The sequence below is a fragment of the Wyeomyia smithii genome, chromosome 2, assembly GCF_029784165.1.
Source record: "Wyeomyia smithii strain HCP4-BCI-WySm-NY-G18 chromosome 2, ASM2978416v1, whole genome shotgun sequence".
Classification (NCBI taxonomy): domain Eukaryota; kingdom Metazoa; phylum Arthropoda; class Insecta; order Diptera; family Culicidae; genus Wyeomyia; species Wyeomyia smithii.
This window is the reverse complement of record NC_073695.1, coordinates 280,019,545-280,044,548: the sequence shown is the minus strand read 5'-3', so window position 1 is coordinate 280,044,548 and position 25,004 is coordinate 280,019,545. Positions and strand designations below refer to the sequence as shown.

Sequence of the window (25,004 nt, the reverse complement as noted above, 5' to 3'; positions counted from 1 at the left end):
TGTTTACATTGCAGTTATCGAATGCCGTTCGATAACTGCAACACTTAACACATGCCAAAATTTAGAGGGGGTCCGTCACCACCATTTTTGTTTTCAATGATGTCGATATGTATTTTTTTAATGAAATAGTGGCAAAAAAAGCAGAAAACTAAAATAGACAAGCTATTCGATTAATGAATTTGATATTCATATTTCCGCATTATAATTAATTGAGTTTAAGTAACTACTTTACATAACCAATATGTAGGTGAAGATAAAGTTCATCATTACAATAGACCATTTTACGCGACGTTTCTGAACTCAATTCATGAATGAAATTTTGACAGAAAGCTCAGAACCAAGTAGAAGCAACATCAATGTCAGCAGGATCCGTGACACCTGTCAGTTCGTAAAATGGTCTATATAACGCTAGGTCACAAAGTATTGTTTGTGATCTACTATGCACTGCCTCGCTGAGTAGTGAACGCTAGCCAAACAATGCACAAGGGATATTTTTTTCTCTTATAATACTTACGGAAAGTGAGCCACATAACATGGTGATTTTGCTTCATTGATTAATAGTGAATTATCTCCCATCTAGAATGAAGAGACAACAAGTAAACGAAATCAAAAAAAATCGAGAGAAATAAATGAGTCTTTTTGAAATATTTCAAGAGATTCCACAATTTTCATTTTCGAATGCATTTAGAATCCCCCCGCAAGATCTGCCACTTCAATGTCAAATATGACTTTGACATCAGATTTGACGGATTGCGGTCCGATAACTACAAAGTTGTTGCAGTTATCGGTCTTTCAGTTAAAAAGCGTTGCAGTTAAAAGTCTTGCAGTTAGCGAACGGCGACTGTACCAACTGTCATTGTAACGATTTAGAGCGAATTTTTATTCTTCATTTAAAAACCGAAGGATAACGATTTAAAGTTTTAAAAAATCACGTTTTGCTCAGAAAATTACACTCTTTCAGATGATATATAAAAATCGGAAATCTGTGAATAGCTAAACAACCCAATTGCGCACATGGACTCTGACGAATCTGTTGATATTTGTGTGGTTTTTGCTTGCGAACAATTATGAAGGAAATATTTTACAACCTGTTAAAATCGTTAAACTCGTGCAGAGAAAAAAGAAAGGAGTGTTACCAGCGTTACCTTGGATGACATGGCGCCACACTCTATACAGGCACTCTAAGGGATCATTCAAATAATACATAACGCGTTCAGGGGTGGGGAGGTATTCAGCGAAGCGTTATATTGCATGTGGCAAACATGTAAAATTGCGGTACATGGGGGTGGGTGGGTATTGGAAATAGCCAAATTCCGCGTTATGTAATATTTGAATGGTTCCTAATTGTTAGTTTCGCCCTAATCACTAAGGGCATCCTTAACAGTGCGGTACCTTTAAGTTGTTATGGCGGCTGTGTACAGCGCGGCTATTTTGCTCACTCACCCGTTTTCACACCGGTCGTTACTATCGTTTCAGTTTGACGTTTCATCCAGCATAAACCTTTAGCAGCGCTGTTATCGGGCTGCTAAATTTGCGAGCGCGATGCTTCCCGGAAGCTCGGCTACTATTTCTCTAGCGCGTTTAGCAGCGACCGGTACGGTGTGAAGTGATGATAGAGCGCTGCCAAACGGGGTATAGAAGCGTTCCGTTAAGGATGCCCTAAGTAGTCCTGATATATACAGTCAGGTTTTTTTTTACGCAGGGATACGTACCTCGTAAAAAAACCGCGTTAATTCGAAAATCCGCGTAAAAAAAAACCGCGCTAATTAAAATATCAGCGTAAAAAAAACCGCGTTAATTCAAAAATCCGCGTAAAAAAACCACGTTTTTTTAAAAATCCGCGTAAAGTAGTCCAGCAAGAGAGCTTTAGAAAAAACTCGAGACGCTCTAGAACCAGTATTTAAAATTGTCCTCTTTGACGGTCATTCCGGATCTTTCGGTGGGCGGAGAGTATTATTTGGACTAAGTCTTTTACTAGATAAACACTTAAACGTTTCTGGTTGCAACCCACGTTAATTCCTCTGAATTTTTTCGAATTCCTGAAAATTTTTTTGAACTAGCGCGGTATCGCGTAAAAAAAACCGCGTTAATTCAAAAATCCACGTAAAAATAACCTCGTAAAAAAACCGCGTATAAAAAAACCGCGTAAAAAATCGGACTGTATTTCAGATTTCAAGCAGATTTTTCCGGTTTTTCGATAAGTTGCAAACATTTTCCAAAAACATCTGGCATCTCTGGACGTAGTTTTCGTTGTCGTCCATTTTCATTCGAACGTTCGTCCTGAAGTGTTTAAAGTTTTAGGAGTGATACACTAATTTGTAAAAGTCTCAAGGTTTTATACTAATAAAATATATACGATGTAGCTAATTTGGAGAAGTATTGATTTTTTAATCAATGCGAATGATGCACAATATCTATTTCATTGTTTAAACACGTGTAGCTTCATGAAAAGTGAGGTTATTTTATGATTGATTCATTGTAAGTATAGATATGTCTACTTATGGGACAAGCCAGTCATTCAATATCAATGATGATAGAAATCCTAAAAGACAAATGAATTACGTTGATTTAATTTCTCAATATGCACCACTATCTGATTATTAATTAAACTTGAAAAACAAATTCTAACTGTTTTACGTTAGTTCATGTTATTTTTTTCTTGTTTTTCAGCACGTGTGTAGCTGAAATATGCTGAACTTGGAAGGTAATGTATTGATTTCAAAAATATGTTTGTAAAATCTCCATGATGATAAAAATCCTTTTAAAGAAATGAATAGTATGATTCAGTATTTTTATGCACCACTATCTGTAGATTTGTTTAGTATTTAGACTACTGTACTCTCAGTTTTCGAAGATTTTATAAATTATTATTTGTTTTGTAATCATTGCAGGAAAAAGGCAGCAAAAATGTGTCAACATATCTTTGACACATAGCTATGCGCTGATTGCACCCATGTCACTCGAACACTAAGATTCCGAAAGGTGAGTTCCCAAATACTATTTAATTTGATGTTGCCCCAATTGCATCAAATGATGATAAAAGTCTTATATGTTGGATGATTCCTTAATGATTTACATATTTTTCTATGCACCACTATCTGAACACTTGAAGTGTTTGATAGTGTATATATGCTTGTGTAACTTAATATTAAAATTTGATTATATTTTCCTATTGTAGGGTGCAGGGAAATTGACCCGGAGGATGCCGAATACTCTGAGTTCTGCGATTTTCAGGATATGCTGAATATGGTCATTCGGTAGTTTCAGCTGATGAATAAACGATTTATACAAACTAAGTGAAACTTTTATTTTCAACAAAATGCGTACGTCTTACTCAGAGAAATAATTTTCATCCTCCAATCCTTCCGGCATGTATTGTAATCCGGATTGATCCTTTTGCATTAGATTGTATCCTACGCCGTAGCTCAGATCTCGCATAAGTTTAGTGGTTGCATTACGCAGATGTAATGGGACACTCGGCATTGGTCCTTTTTGACACTCCAGCGCTGCTTTGCAACGATTGAATGCATTGTATACTTCTCGACTTTTAGGAGCTCTTGCCAGATAAACAGCACAGTGTGCTATAATACAATCTGCCTCAGGCATGCCTACGGCTTGGACCGCCGCTAATGTGGAAGTTGCTACTGTGAGAGCATTGTTGTCGGCTATTCCTATGTCTTCACTAGCCATTCGGATCATTCGGCGAACAAGGTAACGGGGATCTTCTCCAGAAATCAACATTCGAGTGCACCAATATAAAGCAGCATTATCATCGGAGGCACGAATTGATTTGTGCAGAGCAGATATCAGTTCGTAATGTTGATCTCCTTTGCGGTCGTAGAGCAGGTGGGATTTCTTCAAATGATTACACGAAAAATTAAATGAAGTGCCCTATTCTTACAAAAACTGGCGAACTGGGATTTACATCAATAGCTTACCTTAATACCCTCCTGGATTTCGTGTAATGAAATAAGTTTGAGAGTGCTTTGGTCTTCCTGTCGGTGCTGTGTTGTAACAGTATTCAGAGCCAGCTGAAGACTGTTTAGTCCAATACGGGCATCTCCATCGCAAACTTCCGCCAGCCATCGTATGGTTTCTGAAGTAATCATCATTCTGTAAAATATGAAGTTAATGCTATATGTAATTACCAATAGAGTCTTGATAGACTTACTTCGGCAAAAAATGCAGCTTGCTAATATCGGGTTTAGCGTTATTATTTTCAAGAAGGACAGTATCGTATTCTGGTAAGGCTCGCTTCAAAATTTGTATCATCGCATCCACCGAAAGTTTTTCGAGAACAATTACTCGACACCGACTCAACAAAGCAGAATTAAGACTAAAAGAGGGATTTTCAGTAGTGGCACCAATCAGCGTTATTGTACCACTTTCCACATGTGGCAAAAAGATGTCTTGCTGCAACTTGTTGAAGCGGTGAATCTCGTCCATAAACAGTATTGTTTTCCGTTTGAATTTCATTTCATTTTTAGCCACCTTCACGGCTTCCTTAACATCATTAACACCGCTCATTGTAGCTGACAATTTAACAAATCGCATATTGTCATGTTTTTTACAATGATTTGCAATAATGTGTGCTAGTGTGGTTTTACCACAACCTGGAGGTCCCCAAAATATCATACTCGGAATCGTGTTGTTTTCGAAAAGTGTTCGCAACACTGTACTTCTACCAATAATGTGCTCTTGTCCGACGTAATCGGACAACTCAATTGGCCTCATTTTTTCTGCCAGTGGAACACTGAAATCTAAACTCTTATTTTGATTTGTATGCTTTAGTTCCACTGTATTTTTCTCTACTGGATTAACATCGTCGTCAGACAAATCGATGATTTGTTTCTCCATTCCTTCTACGGTCTGAGAATTGCTGTCACCTTTTGCGCGCTTACATGAATGAACAGAAGGCGACTTCTCAAAAATACTAAAGCTACGTTTCGTATCTCGTACCAGGTTCTGATTCTGACTATTGGCATTTTCCCGGATCGAAGATGACGACGATACGGAGGCTCCCTCCGCAGAATTCAAGAACAAACAACGGTCTACATGTTTTTCAATTTCGTCCATAGAAAACAGCTTGTCACACACAGGACAGGCAGATCGCACGCAGGAAGAAGATGGTTCAGGTTCATCGCACATTATTTTTTCCTACTTCAAGTATTTTACTGTTAAATTGATGAAAAAATTGAAACACATTCAAAAACGTTTGTAAACAACGTGACTGACTCATATTTTTTTATTCGCAATCGCAATGCGACATTGGGCGATAAAGTCGATCAAAAACAAGCGTTGAAAAATCGGTATTTACATGCCGATTTCGAGAGCGATATCATATCGATATTATTCGTTGCGAGGGGCTAGACAATTTTATTTTCTGATAATAGTATTTCACAGATTTTTTTTTAATTATTATTTGCGCTCAATATTAGGATTACAACTGCACAAATGAATCAAATCTCAATAAAATGGGTTTTGTTGGTGATTGCTGTCAGTTTTAGTTGTTAAATTTATTGTTACCAAAAAGAAGTTGAACTCATCCTAAAAAGTTGTGTTTTCTGAGCAAACTGTGATTCAAAAAAAATATATCGTTTTTTTCGGTTCTAAGATCACGAATCAAAACGGCTTGAAACTCATTGAATTACAGTTCGTGCATGTATCCAGCTCTCCACGGGTGGTAACGGCAGACAGTTTTCACGTCAGGTAATTTTCAATCGCGGCAACGGAATGAGAAACATAAAAAAGTTGCAAGGTAGCATAAAAAATCTGCGCCTGAGAATTGTTGTGCGCTAAACGTTAGTAAAACATTGTAAATGTTTACGTTATAAAACATTGTAAACGGTACCTCACCGGACGCAGAATTTTCAACGACGGTTTTTCAAATCACACGATTTTTACTAGGATTTTAAAATGACGCGTTTTTTTACGAAGATTTTTAGAATACCGCGGTTTCTTACATGTTTTTTTTTTCGCCAGTAAGTATTCCGCGCTTTACTGTATACTCCTGTATACCATCGAATGGTGTTACCAGCAATTCATTGAAAATCGTAAACCACAGCGTTGCCGAAAAGCGTTTTTATAAGCTCAACATTCAAGTTTATTTTTTTTAAGTTTTGGTTTTTCTTGCATTTTCGGCTATCAAAGAATAAACGCAAGTACCGTGCTGGATCGAAACCCGTACAGTATAGAAATCCGTACACCTTGATGTTTTTCTTCAGTTTTTAGCATTATAAAAGTGAAAATTCATATGATAGTTACATGTACATATCCGTTGAGTTGTTGGCCTTCTGTTAAATTAAACTATGCGCCAGTAGGCCATGGAATAAAAATATTAAAAATGAAAAATCAATCGTGTTTCGGTTTCAGTTGTCATTTCGTTGTATCGTTAGAGAATTTACTAAGGAAACGTTCTTCAGATAAAAACGATTTTCAAGTGGGATATAAGTGTTTTACTCTGTGAATCTTTTTAAAATTGTTGGAAAAGGTAAGTCTTTGTCATTTTCAAGCTATATATTGTCTAATAAATAGTGTGAGTTGTATTTATTCAACAAAAACTCTGCCGTACGGACTTTGATTCTTTTTATTTGCTTGAATCGAAATCCGTACAGCGTGTGTATCATGCATATATTGTTGAACTTTCTTCTTGTTTCCAGCATATAATGGAAGAAAACAAGTATAAATATACGGCAAACAATTTTAAACGAGCTGTGACTGAGGTGCGCAAGGGAAAGTCGTACCGGGAAGCTTCGAGAGGTTCCGGCGTTCCGGTTACTACGAAACGCTACGAAAATTGCACTATTTCAGCTGATATAAAAAATTAGAAAACCGTGTGAAACTTTAGGTGCCAGTTGATCCTCAAAATATACTTATTCGGTAATTTAAAGATAAATTATAAATAAAAGATGTCCATTTTTGTACTTCTTCATCTATACGGAGTTTGATTTATTGTTGTGTGGACTTTGATCCAGTCTATATCGCGTGTGTGTGGATTTCGATTCAAAAGTGTACGGGTTTTGATTCAGACAAAAAACTGTGTACGGATTTCGATTCAAAACATGTTCTATTTAAACATGATTTTTTCGAGTTTCGGAGTGATTTCAATCATTTTGCTGGAAAATAGTGATAAAATATAAGCAGACCTATCACTAAACATGTCAGTTTAAAGCAATATGTTATTTCTTGATTTTATATTGACCGTCGAAGATTATCATGTGCTTAGGTGTACGAATTTCGATCCTGCACGGTAATGCAAAAATTTTAATTTTGCAGTATAGTTGCTCACATGCGAAGTACTTTCTGCGAAAAATAGAAAAAAGGGATGGAGAGGTATGTCTCGGTGAAAAACATTACCTGCTCATCTAACGATCCGATGACTAACGGACATTTCTGGGTGTTAAGATTTTAACCCAGTCCGCCGGCGCGATTGGCGGAAACTTTAAGCACAGACTAACAGACAACACTTCGAACAAATTTTCAATAATATCATCGTTCGGATGATTCCAGTACTTTACGTTAGTAACACTAGCACCATCTGCTGCCGTGTTCGTGCTGCGTCATGTATTTCGACTACAGAGCTAGCGTTACTGCATGTGTCAAATGGGGAACCACAAAATATGTATGAGATAGCATGACAGCGCCCCAGACGGCGTTATCGCGCGATGACTGTTATTCGATTGGAAATTTGAAATGACTGTTTTATGTGGCGATTGAGCTATGTTCCAGTGTTACGTCTGTTAGTCTGTGCTTTAAGCTAGACCAACGTCTTTCGTACAAAATAGTATTGCTTAAAAATAAATTTATTTAGAAATAAATGCAACCAACATGCACAATCGTAATTTTTGAACATAAAACGTTGTACCTATTCAAAGCTCTTTTTAGAATAAATAGGCAAATAGGGAGCAATCGTTGGCTATAGGAAAAATTCAATTATTCTTCAGTTTACGTGACACCAGACCATGCCTGCCGGTTTGTACGAAGGATTTAAAATCCACCTATTCAAGGATGTTGACAGGAAACCTACCCGATAGAAATAGAACACCGGGTAGTCCAAAATATACAAATTTTACTGATGCAAGTAAGTAATCAGATCGTCGTGTGTTGTACAGAACAGATCAAGCTTTTGCAACTGTTGTTTTCTCGCAAGACGCAGTTCATGTTAGGGAGAGCAAAAGGGAGTTGTAACGCAACACTTGTTCGATATTATACTTTGGAGCCACGTGGATAAATTTTATAATAAATTATTGCAGGTACTCTCTCAATAGTTATTGAACGAGCAAAGAAATTCTTGCATACACATTTCTGTTGCCTATACATTTAAAACTCTGTTAAGGTGAAGGAGAAAACCAAATCTAATACGCAAGAAATAACTGCCGGTTACAGGGACATACAGCTATCAACAGAATGGGTGAAGTTGTTGCTTTTCTGTCCGTAAGGTGGCTATGGAAATGGTAACACAGTCGAATTGAAAATGGGGACGTCATCAGTGTCATTTAGGGTAGAGATTTATCTGTTTTCACTTGTAAAAAATCAAAAGAACGTAAGCGGCAGAGCCTATCCTCACGGAGCAAAAAACAGCAGCAATGGATGCGAATTCAAGGTTAAATACCAACTAAAAAACTGTATCCAAACGGACTATGCGTTACTTAGTAGTAGGAAGTTCACTGTTCGTCGCCAACCATCACCGGATATTACCGAGATGGTTGAGTTGAACCGGGTTACGCTGTGAGACTGCCAAAAAAGGGGTTGAATTAAATTGTATACATTTCATCCCCATCAACCAAATTAGCAACATAAATTAATTATGCCTGTTGTATCATTTTTATACCAGGTGTAGGAAGGCATGGATGTCTTTTTTTTTGGATAAAATCCTGTCGCTCGAATAGGCTTCGTCATGAAATGGTTGCTTTTTGTTATACCTGACATTGCTTCTTAGCGTTCTACTATATTGTTCGCATGAGTTGTTTTCCACATTAGTATGTATACCGATATTTCCGCACGATTGCGAAATAAAACAATGGAAATAAAAGTGAGCCGGAAATTATTTGTTTATTCATGAAATGTCAAAGTCACAATTGCTATCAGCAGATGCAGCAGAGAATCGATTGCTTGCTTATTATTTTTTGTATTTGGATGTGTATTTTTTTACAAAATTACTATAAACAGGCGATTGCATCACAGTTCTGCAGTTTTCCACATTTCCGGTGCATAATTTGGTTTCTGATGACAGGCAACATCTGTTATCAAATTTTACAACGATTCCGATTAGTTTTTTTATATTTACAATTAGTTTGAACGGTGACAATTCGTATTTTAAAGTGTTCCTATATTAAAAATATGTGTTCAATCGGTTTTTATAACTTCCAAAATAGATATGATTTTACAATATTAAAAAACATCAAAAAATTTAACTCATGAAAAAGATATAGTAAACACATAGAATAAATAGAAAAAAAATAGAAATGATCTTACAATATTAAAAAACATTAAAAAATTTAACTTAGGAAAAAGATATAGTAGAAACATAGAAAAAATACAATAATTCAGGAACATATTATTGCATAAAGATTGAAGCTTTTATCGATATTTGAAATATCACAAATAAAGATTCTACCAAACTTGAGTTCTGTGGTTTGTTTGTTTTGTATTGAAATCCATCCAATTCAATTTCTATCTATAAAGAGAGCTCCAGATTCAGCCCTGAGCCCAATTTCATGTACCTAAATAAACATTTTCCAAGCAACAGATTTTTGGATGCTGCATCAAAAAATCAGAAGTCTTGAGTAATTGTCGTTAATCATATATTCTGATTATTAAAAAATAATAAATATCTCAATAAAATTCATATGTTTTTTGTTGGAAATACCAATCATTAGCACCCATTACAGGTCGACATGATTATAACTACTGGAGTTACGCATTCTGCAGCCCATAACTTCGTATGGCCGAGTTGATGACAGTGTGTTAATTCTCGTTCACTTTGTTATGGTCGGCGGTAACCACCAAGGCAGAAAACGGAACTTTTCCACCACAATTTTACAGCCACTTCAGAAAGTTTGTACTTTTCAAAATTTTTCTCACGTCGCACCCAAAACGCGCTCGCAATTGCACACAGAAGTCGGCGTGAGCCACAGATACCTACATTCAACAGAGACACGGTTTATCTCTTTCGGCACTGATGTTGTTACGACTGACGCTACCAAAAAAGGGTGCCGGTTCAGAAGAGAGATCAACGAGTACGACGGAAATGGAAGTAAAAGGAAAATGTGTGGTTTTCCGAGATCTTTCCGGGCAATGTTCTCACGTCGCGCTCGTGCCATTTTGTGCGGGAAGTCGGAAAATTTGTCTTTCGTCTTTGTTTCTTTTAATTTTTTCAGCTGGTTTTTACACTCCGGTAAATGTTGTTGCTTCAAACGACAACGACAATGAGACCGTCGGTTGCTAGTACTGCGACAAGATAAAGACTAACTATCGTCTAACATATGCAAGTCAGGAACTCCTTGCCTGAGAGCATCAACACTGAGAACAAAGGCCATGTAGAGGCCTAAAGTGAGTGCAAATGAACTGGTGCGTACTAAATGTTTAATTTACACTTGAAATGTTTTCGAAAAAACATGTTATAAAAGAAAATCGTGAGTCGAATTCAAGTGAATGTGTCGAAAAAGCAGAAGGCGCAATTTGTGTCGGGTTTCAACTGCCGTAGTCTAGTTTACTGTTATTTGCACTAATATTGGCATTAAATACAAAACACGGGTTTAAGTGATTACTATGAAAAGTGTTTTTTTTTTTTGGTTTAAATAACCATTCAATATTCATATGCAATATTGCAATATTTTTAAACATTTTTAAAGCCACGCATTTTGCTGAAATATGCTAATTTGTGATTAGGACATCACTCACATATTTAAAACGATATGGATTAGATACAGTGGAGGAGCTGTTCATGAACACGAACGGTGTTGTTTTTTTTAACAAATTCTAGCGAGTCAATGTACTTCCTCAAGATCAAAACGATTTTCCTTGGACCATGGTAAGTGATGGATGATTTTTCATGCTACTGCCGGAAGGTCAAATGCCCCACAATATTTTGTCTAGAAATTTTTTTGATCAGTGCAGGTGTTAAATTGACTTGTAGACTCGCACTTAGCCATTGAGCCGTAACTGAAAAAGACTCGGCTGTGCGACACCAACGGGATGCTTACCCAAGCGAAACCCCGTGTGCATAATCATAACGTTGATATAAAAATATTGTTCACAGATCTATCTCGGTTAGTTTGTTGTGAAATTTCATCGTATAACGATACTGTTTAACGAACATGGATTGGAAGCTGCTGTGGATTTTCGGATGTACTGTTTTGTTTTCGGTGTATGGCATTGAAGAGCCAAGGGCTAGCTCGTATGTGTATAGAAGTTTTGATTCAGTTCCAAGCCACGTGGTATATTTAAGACCTGCACGGGCAAGACTCTCATTTCCCTCATCGGACAAGCATGCAGCAATAGAAATAAAAGCTAATTTAAGACATGCCGGAGACAGTAGTGAAGAAAGTGGAACAACTGACGATAGTGCAGAAGCTGAATCGAAGGTGTTAAGCTTAAAAGGGTCTAGAGAATTCGTCGAATCGGAGGAAGCATTTGATGAACATCATAACTCAAAGGATGGAACGAAAAATCGTCACGGTTTCAACAAGCAGCATAACTTGAAAAAAGAAAGCAAAGGCAGTCACGGAAAGGAGAATCATTCCCATTCCTATGCGAAAGAAGGAGAAAAGGATAAATCCCACCACGATGAAGATTCTTATCAGCAAAATCACCACGATAAAGAGCATCATACCCGAGGAGGCAAGCATAGTGAAAAGAAACACCACAAAAAGGGATCAAAGACCACTGGGTACCACAATGTGTATCACAAGGACGAATTCAAGAAAGAGCACATATTTTACGACACTGCTGATCACTCTGGATCGTTCAGAAAGTACGGATCCTCGCACAAAGAACAGTCTGATGATAACGGGGAGTATGCCAATGGTGGACACAAGGAGGAATCGCGTACAAAGAAAAAACATTCCCAAAAGGGGTACTCGACAGACGGAAAGTACGATAGTAATCATAATGAGTTCAAAAAAGATCGGAAGGATACAAACGATTACCGGCATCGGTCAGAGTTTAAAAACGAGAATAGACAGTTTGGGTCAAATGAGCATGGATACAAAATTTATCATCAATAAGTTTTTTTTTGTAAGGCTATGTAAACTAAAATCTTTTATTTATACATTTTTTAAATTAAATTAAATTGTCTATGTATAAAGCTTTTCATTGAAAAAAAAAATCAAATGGAAATGACTTGAAGACACGTTGAGCGATTGAAATTAACTTACTTTATCAACATTCGCTGTCTTTTTCTCTTTTGTCTCTATAAAATTATCTGCCTCTATCACATTTGTATAGATTTATTTTCATCTCATTTCATTTCAATATCTTGGGCATTTTTATTACCGTACAGTTGAAGTGTCACAAAAAAATACAGGTAGAGTTAATTGATAAAAAATAAAACAAAAATTAACAAAATGAAAACCTGGCATAATTTGTTCTATTTATATGTACGACCAGCCTGATTTCAAAAATCTAAAACTTCCAGAATGTTCACTGTTACAAAGAAATTAGGAATTGAAAATCAAAGAGATGAGAAAAATTCCATTAAAGAATTATTCTAACTTTCGAATGTAGCATGATAATCAGTATACGAATTTACTGGAAAATATTCTCAAAGAAGATAAATTTTTATAGGATTGGTCTGTCATCTCGATAAAATACCTTATATTACTGTAAACAGTTTGCAATATGTTCAGTATATTTTCGTGCGCTCATTACATAATTAAATAATCTATCCTATATACAACCTATTTACATCAAACAATCACCGTTTTCATTTCGTTTTGAACTATTTTACTTTGCTATCCGATCTTTTATCTTGCAGTGACAAATTTCACGTATAGAATAGCCTCAAATTTCGAACACTAACATAATGAACAAAATAAAACTATATGCGAGTGTTACACATCATTGGTTACGGGGCATTTCAAAGAACACAATGATGAATAACAATGCCTTTTTTCACTTTTGCCAATTTTTTTTCGACATTTGAAATATTTTAAATTTTAATCGAGATGTTATATAATATTTTATGCACTTCAATTTTAAGTGCATTAATCTCGAAGGAACCATAACGAACTTATTGATTTTTTTTTGCGTAAGAATTAAGTTAATCTTTTCATTTATTCTCATTTACACTGTTTCGAATTAACAATAACTTGATCAACGTAACAGTTTTATCGATAATTTATCTCTGAATATTAAATTCCCGAACATGTTACTTCACGATTAATAGAGTTTTCAGATACAATCGCGTTCACCGCGTTACTTGGTGGATGCACTTTTCCCCATCCATTAATTCGTATTGCATTTGTACAATTACATGGCAGTCACACCGGCTATAATTTATTTGTCCGCAGCTTTTCACCCGCTTCCAACCAATAATTTGATTATTGAATTTAGAGGAGTACGTGAGTGTACTTTCAATGGTCATAGGCATCGCCTTTTTATGGTGCACCATTCAGTATCTCTATCCGGAAGCTATGAAACATGTTATATGCCTACGCACTGCAATTTTATTAATTGCCTAAACTAATTATAATATGATTCTATGTCAATTTTATACACCTCCATACCACTTGGGTGCAAACGGGTGCAGCTTCGCTTTTCGCATTTTCTCTCATTTCAACTGCGGTCATTATGTTGGTTCATTTAATCATAATGTTATTAATTATTTACATTTGTCCCAAACAAAACCTTTTGAACACACACATGCTTGGCAAGAAAAAAATCCTCGTCCATAAAATGCTCCATTTATTCATTATAATTATGGTATGTTTTCAACATTGTGTCATTATTTACTCGAGCTGATAGAATAAAAAATGGCATACGTAAATACTTCGGAAGCTGGCTAGTCATTCACATTTTTTGTGTCATCATATGTTGTCTGTCAGATTTTCAATTTTGTTATTATTTCAGATAGGTCTAAAATCTTGGGTAGAATTGAAACAATTCATATTTCAGTTGACATCACAAGCTTCTATAAAATCTTGAAGATAACGCAGATATACTTCCACATTATCCCAATCTAAAAAACGTTTGATCATATGGTAACAGAAGATTGTGCAATGCAATCAACCGTTTTATTAGTAACAATAATAGTAAACATTCCACAGAAATTATTACTCTAAAATAATTAAAAATTGTTCTCTTTTAGATTACCTGTTACAATTGCAATACAACGTATTATGTTTTGTTTCTGTATATTTCTACAGTTATTGGAAGCCAATGAAAATCCGTTTGTAACCGATTCAACCTTAAAAGTGTTATTATGATAATAGGTAGCCTATTTCAATTTAAACCGGCAGATTATTATTAATTTTTTTCTAACAAAAAACCGAATCATTTTATATCATAGGTACGCTAATACACTTTCATACAGTCACGACGCACCAGTATCATCGTAGACAAACAATCTTTGTTCGTTTATTTTATTTATTCAGTTTTACCTCGCACTCGTCTATGTTCTGCACTCAGACTATATCTTTACACTTCACGATCACAAATGCGTTCAGAGCGCAACTCTATATTCCTCACATGGTGGCTACCATAGGACTCTGTGGCAGTCAATGACAACACATGCTCCACAGTACCCAGGATCTGATAAAAGTATTGTTTTGTCCTCAGCTCAGGTCGATTAAATTAGCTCATTGGAACTAGGCATACAACGGGCCAGCAACGTTACCAGACTAGCTAGCAAAATATTAAACAAAAGCCATATTGAGGTGGTCAACCGGACACGTGTCGCGTCTGAACTAAAATAATCCCGGCATTTTCCGCTTTCCGGTGTGTAATCGACACAGTGCATCTGGAAGAGAGGGGAAAGTGAGATATATGAAAAAAGAACTTCGGGAAAGGAAAAATTGTTGGCCATTTGAGGGGGAAATTGCGTTTTGAAAGACCTGTACCTGCTCTATGTGATCATAGCACATGAATAGGATGAATGACCGTGAACTACACAATTTTCCTTTCCACTATAGAATGGGAGCTTTCGTACGATCAGTACGATTAGTATCAAATATTGTCAAACGACTGATTATGCAGTGATTGTACTGGAATTAGTTTCTTCTGCTTTGTTAACGCATGCTTCGCTTCGGGTGTAGGGTTATTGTTGGGAGCTGACTTAGTATAGCTATTGTGGGAAGTGGAACTCACCCTCATCAGAGTGTTGGACATCTTGTCGAGGAATTTTCGAGTGAAAAGAGCTGTTTCATCTCCACATGCGTGACGTACTGTAAACTCGGAACATTGCATATACTTTTGGAATGCACTGGGGGTAATAAAAAAGGGAAAACACAGTTAGGTTTAAGGAAGTAATTATATTATGAAATGTTTGAAAATTTGACAATTTTACATTATGTGTGCTCTGTATATTTACAGAGAATATTTAGTTTTACAGATTTTAGATAGAAAAGGTGAAAATAGCAGGCGAAGGCAGCACGAAACAATCAAACACACCAACTTACCAGCAAACAGTTTTGAGCCGTTCTTCTTCCGCATCCTCAGTACTTTTCGTATAGTTTCGTTGGCGAGAGTGCTGCTGCTGCTGTTGTTGCATGTCATTCATTGAGAGCGACATGGCTGCATCTGGTGTCGGCTGCCCCGAGGCGCTGCCGGTAGGTGACTTCGTTGTAGTACCGGTGGCCACCGTTTGTCCGATCTTGGCCATTGTGCTCTGATAGCTGACCGCACACACTTCGTAGTCCTTTTTCACATGTCGCATGCAAGGGGCATGTCTAAGAAAGTCTGTAACGGAAAGTTGGGGAGGTAAGGAAACGCCCGTTGAGGTAAAGAGATAAGGTTAGATGAGCTTGGCGAGCTTTTCTTGTCGAGTTTTCGGTTGTCATGTTTGCATGAATGAAGGGTATAATGTGTTGGTGAGTTTGTGCTGCTTATTGAGAGATGATAAAATGTTTTCTATCATACCGTGTGCAGGAAAAACTATTGACAACAATGCAACCAAAAGCTGAGAATATGAAAAGTGTACTTGTACTTGATTTGGAAATGCTTTATAGAAAATTGAAAGTACGAAAGTTGTGTACATAGCCGGTGTCGCTTCCAGGCGTTAGGTGGTGCTATGAGGAAATGAAACAGGGTGTATTTTCGTCCTAGTAAATGAACAGTATACCCTGGTAACGATGCTGGCTATAACTGTGTTGTTCAATACATTGCCGTGATTGACTTGCTAGCTTTCTGTCACGGACAAACAGTATACTATGGGGTAACGTTTTACAACTGATAATGAAAAGTGTTCAGGAGAGAGCACAGGAACAAGTAGATAAACACGTATGTAGCGATCCCTGTGACGGTTTTAGTATGGAGCAAGCAAAAATAGATATGACCGACCTATTCATCGTGGTCATCCTGTCAATAGGGGAACATTTCTTGGATTCGGGACAACACATTGTGGCACGTATACGTGCTGTCTCCCTATCTGGCTGGCAGGCCGGTTATATGTGGAATAGTCGTTCTCGAACGAAATTGAATTCTGTAAAGGCACTCTGTTGAAATTTCTCTGTTTGGCTTCAGAGAATGAATAATGAATGGCCATCGTTTAGCTGATCTCTCTTATGTTTCGATTGTACATGTAGACGTGACACTGCACGACTTGCATTCTCTGCACTACTCACCGACAAACAGTGAACTTATTGAAAATGAACGGTCAGTCAGTCGAGTGTTTCGGAAGGTAGACTGGGCGATCTAACACGATATATTGAATCTTTATCAGAGGTAATATACAAAGGATTGATGTACCAACGTAATTATTACTCCTCTCACAGGAACAATTACGACAGGATGTGAAATATTGTGCACGAGCAAGGATACAATGTACATGTGCAGCGTTTAGGTAACCATGGCAAATTTGACTTACACTCCAATGACTTCATAATAAAAAATTTGAAGAATCTGTGTCTAAGTGCACAAATTACGATTGGAAATGTTTTGAGTCCTCTTTTGACAAGTTGTGGTTTTAAAAAGCACTAGCTTTTGATCTGTGAAGTATTTTCTTGAAATAAGTTGTTAAAAGCTTAGTATAAACGAACACAAAACAAAAACAAGGTTTCAGTAGCAATGATATCTTCTAGAAGAGTTCAGTATTCTGCTCCACACATAGGACAGGGCATTTTAGCTGGTATCTTCTTATTCACGCATTCCTCACTGACTTACTCCTTCAGAAATTATAGTGAATTACTTGCTAAAAATTGATTTATTGAGTTTAAAAAGATTTTGAGGATCGATCAGCGTTTAATAAAAAGCAAATTATCATTTTATAGGTCTTTAATCTGATTTCGGAAGAAATTGTGAAAAGTTTTTTAATTTTTTCAGATACTCGATTCTTTGGGGCAGCAGAATGTAAAAATGTAGGATTGGAGCCTATTTTTATGGCTGCGGTAGTATTTTTACAATCAATTTCTTGCACAACTCTGAGAAAAAAGTGGAAAAAAATTAATATAACCTTCAAAAATGGAAAACAAGTTTTTCCAGACCTACTGTACAAAAAGGTAACATCACGCTAAACTATTAGCGGTTTTATACACAAGTACACAAAAAGAAAAGCAGTGCATCGTTTGCTAATATTTCCTTTTCTGGATACCAGATTTAATTTCGCATAATTTTCCGCACACTCAAAAGTACATCAGAATTTCGAAACATGGTAAAAATATTCTAAACTTTGTTCCACCTTACAATATTTTTAATTTTCAATGCCTCCATAGGCGTAACCAAGAAGGGTCAGAGGGTGACGGCCTCCTCCACTGGTTTTTGACATTAGTGCAGAATTTTAGTGATTTGATTCCTTGACCCATCGTACCTCTTGCACTTTTCGAAAATTGTAGTATCAATATTTATTCTAATAAAAAATAAATATTTTTTTCTCTGAAATACCAATTTTAACATAGCTTCTGTAAAATTTGAAAAATCTTTACTGAGCGTCTTAGCGAAGTGATTTAAGAAATCAAAAAAATAAAAAGAATTGTCAGTTTCTGTTAGAATCTACTAGAAATTTGGGAAATAAATATTGAAATTCAGTCCGCGCAAATACATATTTCGACTGTGACATACAATCATCCTCAGTGCTTATGTGGACCAGTAGAATCTAACGGAAACTGATAATTCTTTCTTTTGATTTCATAGCTTCTGTAGTTAGAAAAAAAAAAACAATTTTGATTTAGCTTCTATAGTTCAGGTTCACAGCTGCCTTTTGGCCGAATGCCCGCGTAGACGTAACTTTGGCATGCCTATTTTCAGTAATATAAATTCATAGCATGTCAATGGAATGTTTAATGGCTTTGACCAACATAACACTAAGCAACTAAGACAATATTAAGCAGCATTAAACATGGATATAGTTAGTACAATACGTACGTGCCTTCCTGATAAGGTCCTTCTTCGCACAGCTCACGGATGACCTCATTGGTGCCATGGTACAGCTTGTTGAAATGGTCCCTCTGATGGATGTTCATACAGCGTCGAGTATAGCTTCGTATACAATGCAGTCCTGAGTGAAGGTCACTGTTTCCAAAAATAATTGAATAAAAATCATTGAAGCAATTTATTCTCAAAATACATAAATAAATAATTCTAGTTATCAAATCTAGTAACAAAAAATAATACATTCAACATGATGATGCAATAGATATATCACAACGAAATGGTGTCAAAAGGGTTGGATACAGATGATGTATTTATTCCCCGCAACATAGCATGTCAAAAGTCATAGATAAGAAGCTGAAATGTGTCTCTTCACATAAGATCAGTAGCACCGACCTGCCGGGATCAACACGGAGTTAGTGGAATACCTTTCGAAAAGGGAAAATCATATTACATGTGTAACCGTTCCCAGCTGTCTTGTTTGTTTTCAGCCATCGCTTCGGGGCAGCTACTGAAACTATTTATGGTAAATCGTCTTAGTCTGGAGCTTTGCAATGAAGTGGAATGGATAACGTTAAAATGCCACCCGAAGAAGGTTCTGATCTCAGTTTGAACAGTTTTAAATGTTCCATGTTTCTGTGCTATCGAGTTTCGGCTACTAGTGATAGGGGTTAGATTTTTTCCTCGGTTTATTTTGTGCGAACGTATGTACAATCGTTTGAGCGTTCATTTATATTTCATCATCCCCATCGGAAAATGCTGCCAGATGTCCATCCGTCAGTCACTCTCCTTTTCCTGGTAAACAAATGCGTGTGAGTTCTTGTCACTTGTTCCCAGGACTCATACTGACATATTACTGTGAATCCGAAACGAAGGTAGATTCGCTATGACTCAGGTTGCAGGTACCATAAGTTACAATTGCAAAATAGTTTCTACGACAGCAGTCAAATGGTAAATTAGTGTTTTAGAAATGCAAAAGTTTTTTTTTTGTAGAGATAGATTAGACATTTTCAAGATAAACATATTCAATGAATGGTACAAGAAAAATAAGGCAGGCTTTTTTTCAAATTTAAGAATTAGTTTATCTACTCAAATCATGATTATGGATTCTTCTGTAATGCAACCCATACTACATTGTCATCAGCAAATAAAGAACGACATGAGATAAACTGGTTTCATCACACTGGGAACCCAATTATGAGATAACTACCATTGCAATCGGCATTGTTCCTTTAAACAACAACTAGATATTCAACTTTTCTGGTGCAGGTACAAATATGCACACGTTCAGTCCACTTGTCACCCGGAAGTCTGCCATATTGCAAGGCTTTGTTATGCTTAACTGAAAAAAGAGAAGAAGTGCGCAACAAAGTCACACGGATTAGACCAATTCTAATGCATAATATTGCTTGGTGTATGCTGAAGCTTGTTACCTCAAGGTAGTAAAATGTCGATTTTATTTGTTCTTGCTTATTTTTTTTTTTTTGTTAGATTGCAACTTTACAAAAGAAACAAAATTACTGACATCCACAAAGTCATTTTCACATCACTATTAGGTGAACCAACGTCCTTTTTGCCATTATTTCAGCTGTTCCTTATTGATGCTATGCTGCTATCTGCAGTAAACGGGTAAAATTTCAGTCATTATCCAATACAATGATGGTGAAAAATGCGCCTGGGCCACTGCTGTGCAGAACTCTGATTCTGATGCTATGGAAAAGTGCGCTTGTTTTCCGCTTGACACGTGGGGTTACAACCTTAGTCCGCACATTTGGCCCTACTCACATTGTCAGCACTTCGGAGCTGAGTAAGTGAGGCGAGCAAGGTAAAGTAAAACATACAAATTACGAATGTGAGACACATGTGATACATAATTAAAATTTATGACGAGCCTGTTCTTTTAGCTTGGTGCACTGCCTTTCACCATCCCTGGTGCCCAGCGCACTGGAGAATCTCATTGTTCATTTGGCGTTTATTAATGTGCCAGGAAATTTTGGGAAACCATTATTTTAGGTTTGATATCGAATAGACGGAGCTTCATTGTGCTGTTGTATAAACGAGGTAATAATGATCTGGAAAATGTCTCAGGCCGTTTGTTAATCTACTTTTGAATCTCGGAGGTAGAATCTGTAAAAAAGCTGTCTCATTCTACCGAGCAAATTTTGTGTACATGGAGTCTAAATGCTAGTGTGAAATAAAAATTATCCGCTAGACTAGCATTTTTATTACGTATAGTATTAGTGTAAAAATAGTCGCCGTGTGATATTATTGAATTCAACAATATATGTTTTAATTCCAAGACAAATAGTGTGGATTTATATTGGAATCTATAAAAGAACAGTCAAATTTAAACATTAAAATCACTTCAACAAAATTCCAGAGAATGCCTAAATGCGTTGTGTTATTGACTCTTTATTTCGATTTTAAGCATTTTCGTGATATGATTTGCATACCATTACAACACAATTGATTTGAAATAACATTGGTTAGCATAGTGTAGTTTCTATAAAAATGTCATAGAATAGTTGTCCAAAGGGATTGGACCATACTTCATCCGCAATGAGTGAGGAAACGCAATATGCCAACCAACTGCTATACAACTAATTTTCTGTCGACTACGCGACTACGCAGGCTGTAGCATTTTCGGTTGTCACAAAATTAACGCTGAATATTTTATCTAATAAGCAAGCAAAACCCGCGTAGTAGGATTTCCCTTTCACTAACAGCAACTATAAATTTCTCTTCTCAAATCAACATGGTCCGAAATGAGAAAAGTTTTTCCATTTCTAATTACTCAACAATGTCAAAAACAGTTGTACACCGGCTGCTGGCTAAAACGGGCAATGTCGATTAAAATGTGTTTAGAAGCGGAACCCGAGTCAAATCGAGCCAAGTAAAGCTGAGTGTAAGCGTACATTTTCGAAAGGTTTGCCGTCGTACGTTGCAAATAAACTGGTGGTACCGCATAGCGGTATCTGCTGCTGGCACAATTGTACCATCGGGAAAACAATTGGCCAAACGTTTTGTGAAAACGTTACGAGCATTAGACACTCATTCATTTCGCTGATGTTTCTTGTAGAGATTGTAAGTGTGAAGGGTCTGTTGAACTAAAAATTTGAAAACTGTTGCGATCGGCATCACAGCAGAAACTGCTGAACGTATTGGCAAGGTGCAGCAAGCGCATGCTGGGACAAAACCTAAACTACTGGTTTCACCCAGTTTCTCCTGTCAATAGGGCGTCAGAAGCATAGAATTACTCTATTATACCGCAGAACAATTCGCGAAAATTTCTATTTATATTTATAATAGATGTTTAGCGGTATTTGCTTTGCTAAAGGCTGAGACGTAAAGGTAACGATTATGGTTCATGCTTATTCTATGTGTTACAGTTTGACTAATACTGTTTTTCATGGTAAATTACTTACGGGCATAGTTTATCCAATTCCTCTTTCTTCGTAACGAACGAGAGCTCGGATGTTGCGGAAAGCACTTGCAGCGGCTTGGTGCATTGAACTAACTCCTCCTGGCCACAGTCTTCAGTGATTACTAGAGCGATGGAGACTATAGGAACAAAATAAAAACAGAAATATTTTTCAAGAATCAATTTTATTTGCAACTGAACATTTACACGTCTTGTTTGCTCACAAAACTATGTTACGTAGTTATGAATAATTCTATCCGATATTATGTTAGAGAATTTCTAAAACTAATTTATTGAAAGATTGAATAAAAATCTGTAGTAGTAGAAATATCCTCAGGAAACTTATTGACGTTTATTCAAAAATGAAATAAATCATAGTTTAAAATTTAAAAAAAAATTGGAAGATTGAAATTTGTTTTTAGTAAGAGAAAACATATTGTGCATCAGTGTCATATAAGCATTTGCCATACATCTGATAGGTTAGTACTGTATTGAACAATATTTTAAACTTCCGTTGTATAGATTATTATAAATATTATGAGTTGATTAATTAAAATAAAACTAATTCATGATCGTAGATTAAAACATAAAATAAACTTGTTTTTATTTTACGCTTCAATGAAAAGAATTCTGTGTTCTATATAAGTATTCGTACATAAAAAAGGTAATAGAGAAAATAAAGTTCCAAAAAGTAACCCATGTCATTAAAAATGTGTTTATAAAATACATAGTACATAGTACATAAAATCGTAATCACGGTTATTTGGGATGACAGAAGAGATTTAATGATTGCATTATTTACCTGCCATTGTTACGAACACTACGCGAAGAAAGCTGTCTGTTATACCATCGTACTTTCTGGTCCTCATTTTCTTTGTTTAGGCTATTCTTTCCCAATGGTTTTATTTGTTTCAACGTTGCTGGCGGGTGTACGGGTAGTGAAATGCCACTGCTTTACAACTGTTTTGTCACTTCACTTTTAAACTGGATTTTGCGTAGGAAAATTATCCAGGTTTTCCACCTCGCTCTAGGGGTGATATAATTTTTAATACCACAGTTCGTCTTGTTTTTGGATTCCACCTTCCAGTTTCGGTCACCAAATCAGTTTAATCCGGTTGCGGTTGCTGGCTTTCAGTCGTTTAGCAGCCGGCACTACCCAGCTTCAGTTTGTCAATTTTAGCATGGATTTTGCTTTATCCTTTTGCATTCGTGTTTTCGTTTCTGAGCTTACAGCCGCAGAAAATCGCTGTGTACTTTGCATTGATGCCAGTTAGGAGGAGGATGAGTAAGTTTTGCTTAGAGCGAAAATCATTCTCGGAATAAGTTTGGTGTGTGTCAGAAGTAAAATGAAGTTTCGTAAATTGATCTGTACAGTTTGTCAGTTTATTTCTTTAATGGGCACATAGCATTGAAGAATGGTAACCTGGAAAACAGAAAACATTGCACTTTGTTAGGTTTACAATAAAATTAATAGATTCTGTGCCGAACACGCATCAGTATAGGACGTGTTTGGTGATCGCTCCGATAGAATATAAAACAAAAGACGCGCGAGCAAGTGTTGGCATTGTTTGCCTGGTCGAGTGAAATAAATCCGGGTTCAAGGTCGCGCCTTTGTGCAACTGTTTCGCATCGTGGCTGTTTGCTGGTGCGTAAGCCGATTTGGCTGCTAAGTGATTTGTGCTACAGCAGTGGACGAGAATCTCAACACAAAGGAGGAAAAAGAAGAAGCCAACAGTTGACAGCGAGTTGTGTCGCTGTGCTGAGTGATCACACACCCGGCTCGCTGCTGGTGGCTGTTTGGAGCTGCTGTATTGGTGCTGGTTGCTGCAGCTTCGACCGTTCGGACAACCAACCCTGCTGAAAGGAGAAGTAAAGAGGTACGTGTTCTGTCGGCGCTAGTGCGCTAGATTTAGCGCGATGGATGTAGATCCTTCGTCTCCCGTGCCACCATCCCCGAACCCCTCCGACTCTGTCCCTCCTGCCAACCCTTCCTCTGTTAATTCTCCAGTCCCCCCTTGCCCCAGGCTTTACCCGGACGGATCTCAGGGCAGCTTTATTGTTTTCTTTAGGCCAAAAGCAGGACCGAAATCGAAACCGTTAAACATCCTGCAGATTTCGAAAGACCTGACGGAGGGGTACAAGGCCGTGGCCGAAATCTCCAAGGTCAGACCCAACAAGCTCCGTGTCGTGGTCAGCGACCTGGAACAGGCCAACGCTATTGCTCGCTCCGAGCTTTTCACACGCGAGTATCGCGTTTATATACCCGCACGAGACGTGGAGATCGACGGTGTCATAACCGATTCGAGTCTGTCGGTCGAGTGTATCTTGGCAAGCGGTTTTGGCTGCTTCAAAAATGCTTTGTGTCACGACGTAAAAGTAAAGATCATAGATTGCAAGCAATTGCGGTCTGTGTCTCTTGTCAACGGCACAAAAGTGTACACTCCGTCAGACTCGTTTCGTGTTACGTTTGCCGGATCTGCTCTCCCTAGCCACGTCTCGATCGATCGGGTTCGTCTCGATCGATCGGGTCCGCCTACTGCTGCAATAAGGCACGATGTAGCAAGTGTGGAGAAACTCATGCGGACGATTCTTGCAGTGTAAATGCTGAAAAATGTATTCACTGCGGGGAAAATCACCATGAGCTCTCCACATGCCCGGTGTACATGCAGCGCAGAGATAAAATCAAGCGGTCACTTAAGAAGCGTTCAAAGCGATCTTACGCTGAGATGCTGAATAAGACCGTGACCACTTCTACCATAACACCGAACCCCTTTGATCTGTTGTCCTCTGATGAAACCGATTCTGACGATTCACCAGCGGGAACTACTTATGCCAATCCTGGGGCGTCTAGGAAGAGGAAAAATATTTCCTCTCCTAAACTTCCCCGAAAAGGTCCTAAGATTTCCCAAAGTGAAATGAAAGTTACAAACAAACCAAACAGTGCTGCGGAAAAACCGAAGCAAACTCCTCCTGGGCTTGCAAATTTAAAGTCCCAGGAGGAGTTCCCAGCACTGCCAGGAACATCTAAACCCCCAGTTGTTCCTTTTGCACTCCCAGTTGA

At 37.3% G+C, this 25,004-nt stretch overlaps 3 protein-coding genes and 1 long non-coding RNA gene across 4 annotated transcripts in view; 2 read left to right on the top strand and 2 right to left on the bottom strand.

The window, feature by feature from the left end:
• Nucleotides 1-2,241: 2,241 nt before the first annotated feature.
• On the top strand, nt 2,242-3,296 carry LOC129721965 (uncharacterized). Its single transcript, XR_008727530.1, has 4 exons — nt 2,242-2,478; nt 2,671-2,704; nt 2,892-2,982; nt 3,179-3,296. It is a non-coding gene; the product is annotated as an uncharacterized LOC129721965 (long non-coding RNA).
• Nucleotides 3,283-5,276, bottom strand: LOC129721964 (ATPase WRNIP1-like). Its single transcript, XM_055675102.1, has 3 exons — nt 4,172-5,276; nt 3,939-4,113; nt 3,283-3,855 (listed from the first exon to the last, which is right to left on the bottom strand). The coding sequence occupies exons 1-3, from the start codon at nt 5,146-5,148 to the stop codon at nt 3,331-3,333; spliced, it is 1,677 nt and encodes a 558-aa protein (XP_055531077.1). The 5' UTR covers nt 5,149-5,276; the 3' UTR covers nt 3,283-3,330.
• Nucleotides 5,277-11,281: 6,005 nt separating this feature from the next.
• On the top strand, nt 11,282-12,806 carry LOC129721784 (dentin sialophosphoprotein-like). Its single transcript, XM_055674726.1, has one exon. It carries the CDS (start codon nt 11,319-11,321, stop codon nt 12,225-12,227), a length of 909 nt encoding a protein of 302 aa, XP_055530701.1. The 5' UTR covers nt 11,282-11,318; the 3' UTR covers nt 12,228-12,806.
• A 21-nt stretch (nt 12,807-12,827) lies between these two features.
• The window catches only part of LOC129721782 (uncharacterized), a 29,490-nt gene continuing 17,313 nt past the window's right edge, over nt 12,828-25,004 (bottom strand). The window contains exons 2-7 of the mRNA XM_055674725.1: nt 22,746-23,366; nt 21,948-22,083; nt 18,521-18,663; nt 15,618-15,897; nt 15,307-15,421; nt 12,828-14,959 (exon numbers count right to left, since the gene is read on the bottom strand). Coding sequence (XP_055530700.1) covers nt 14,789-14,959; nt 15,307-15,421; nt 15,618-15,897; nt 18,521-18,663; nt 21,948-22,083; nt 22,746-22,812 — 912 coding nt within the window. The 5' untranslated portion in view covers nt 22,813-23,366 and the 3' untranslated portion in view covers nt 12,828-14,788. The remainder of the gene's footprint in view (nt 14,960-15,306; nt 15,422-15,617; nt 15,898-18,520; nt 18,664-21,947; nt 22,084-22,745; nt 23,367-25,004) is intronic.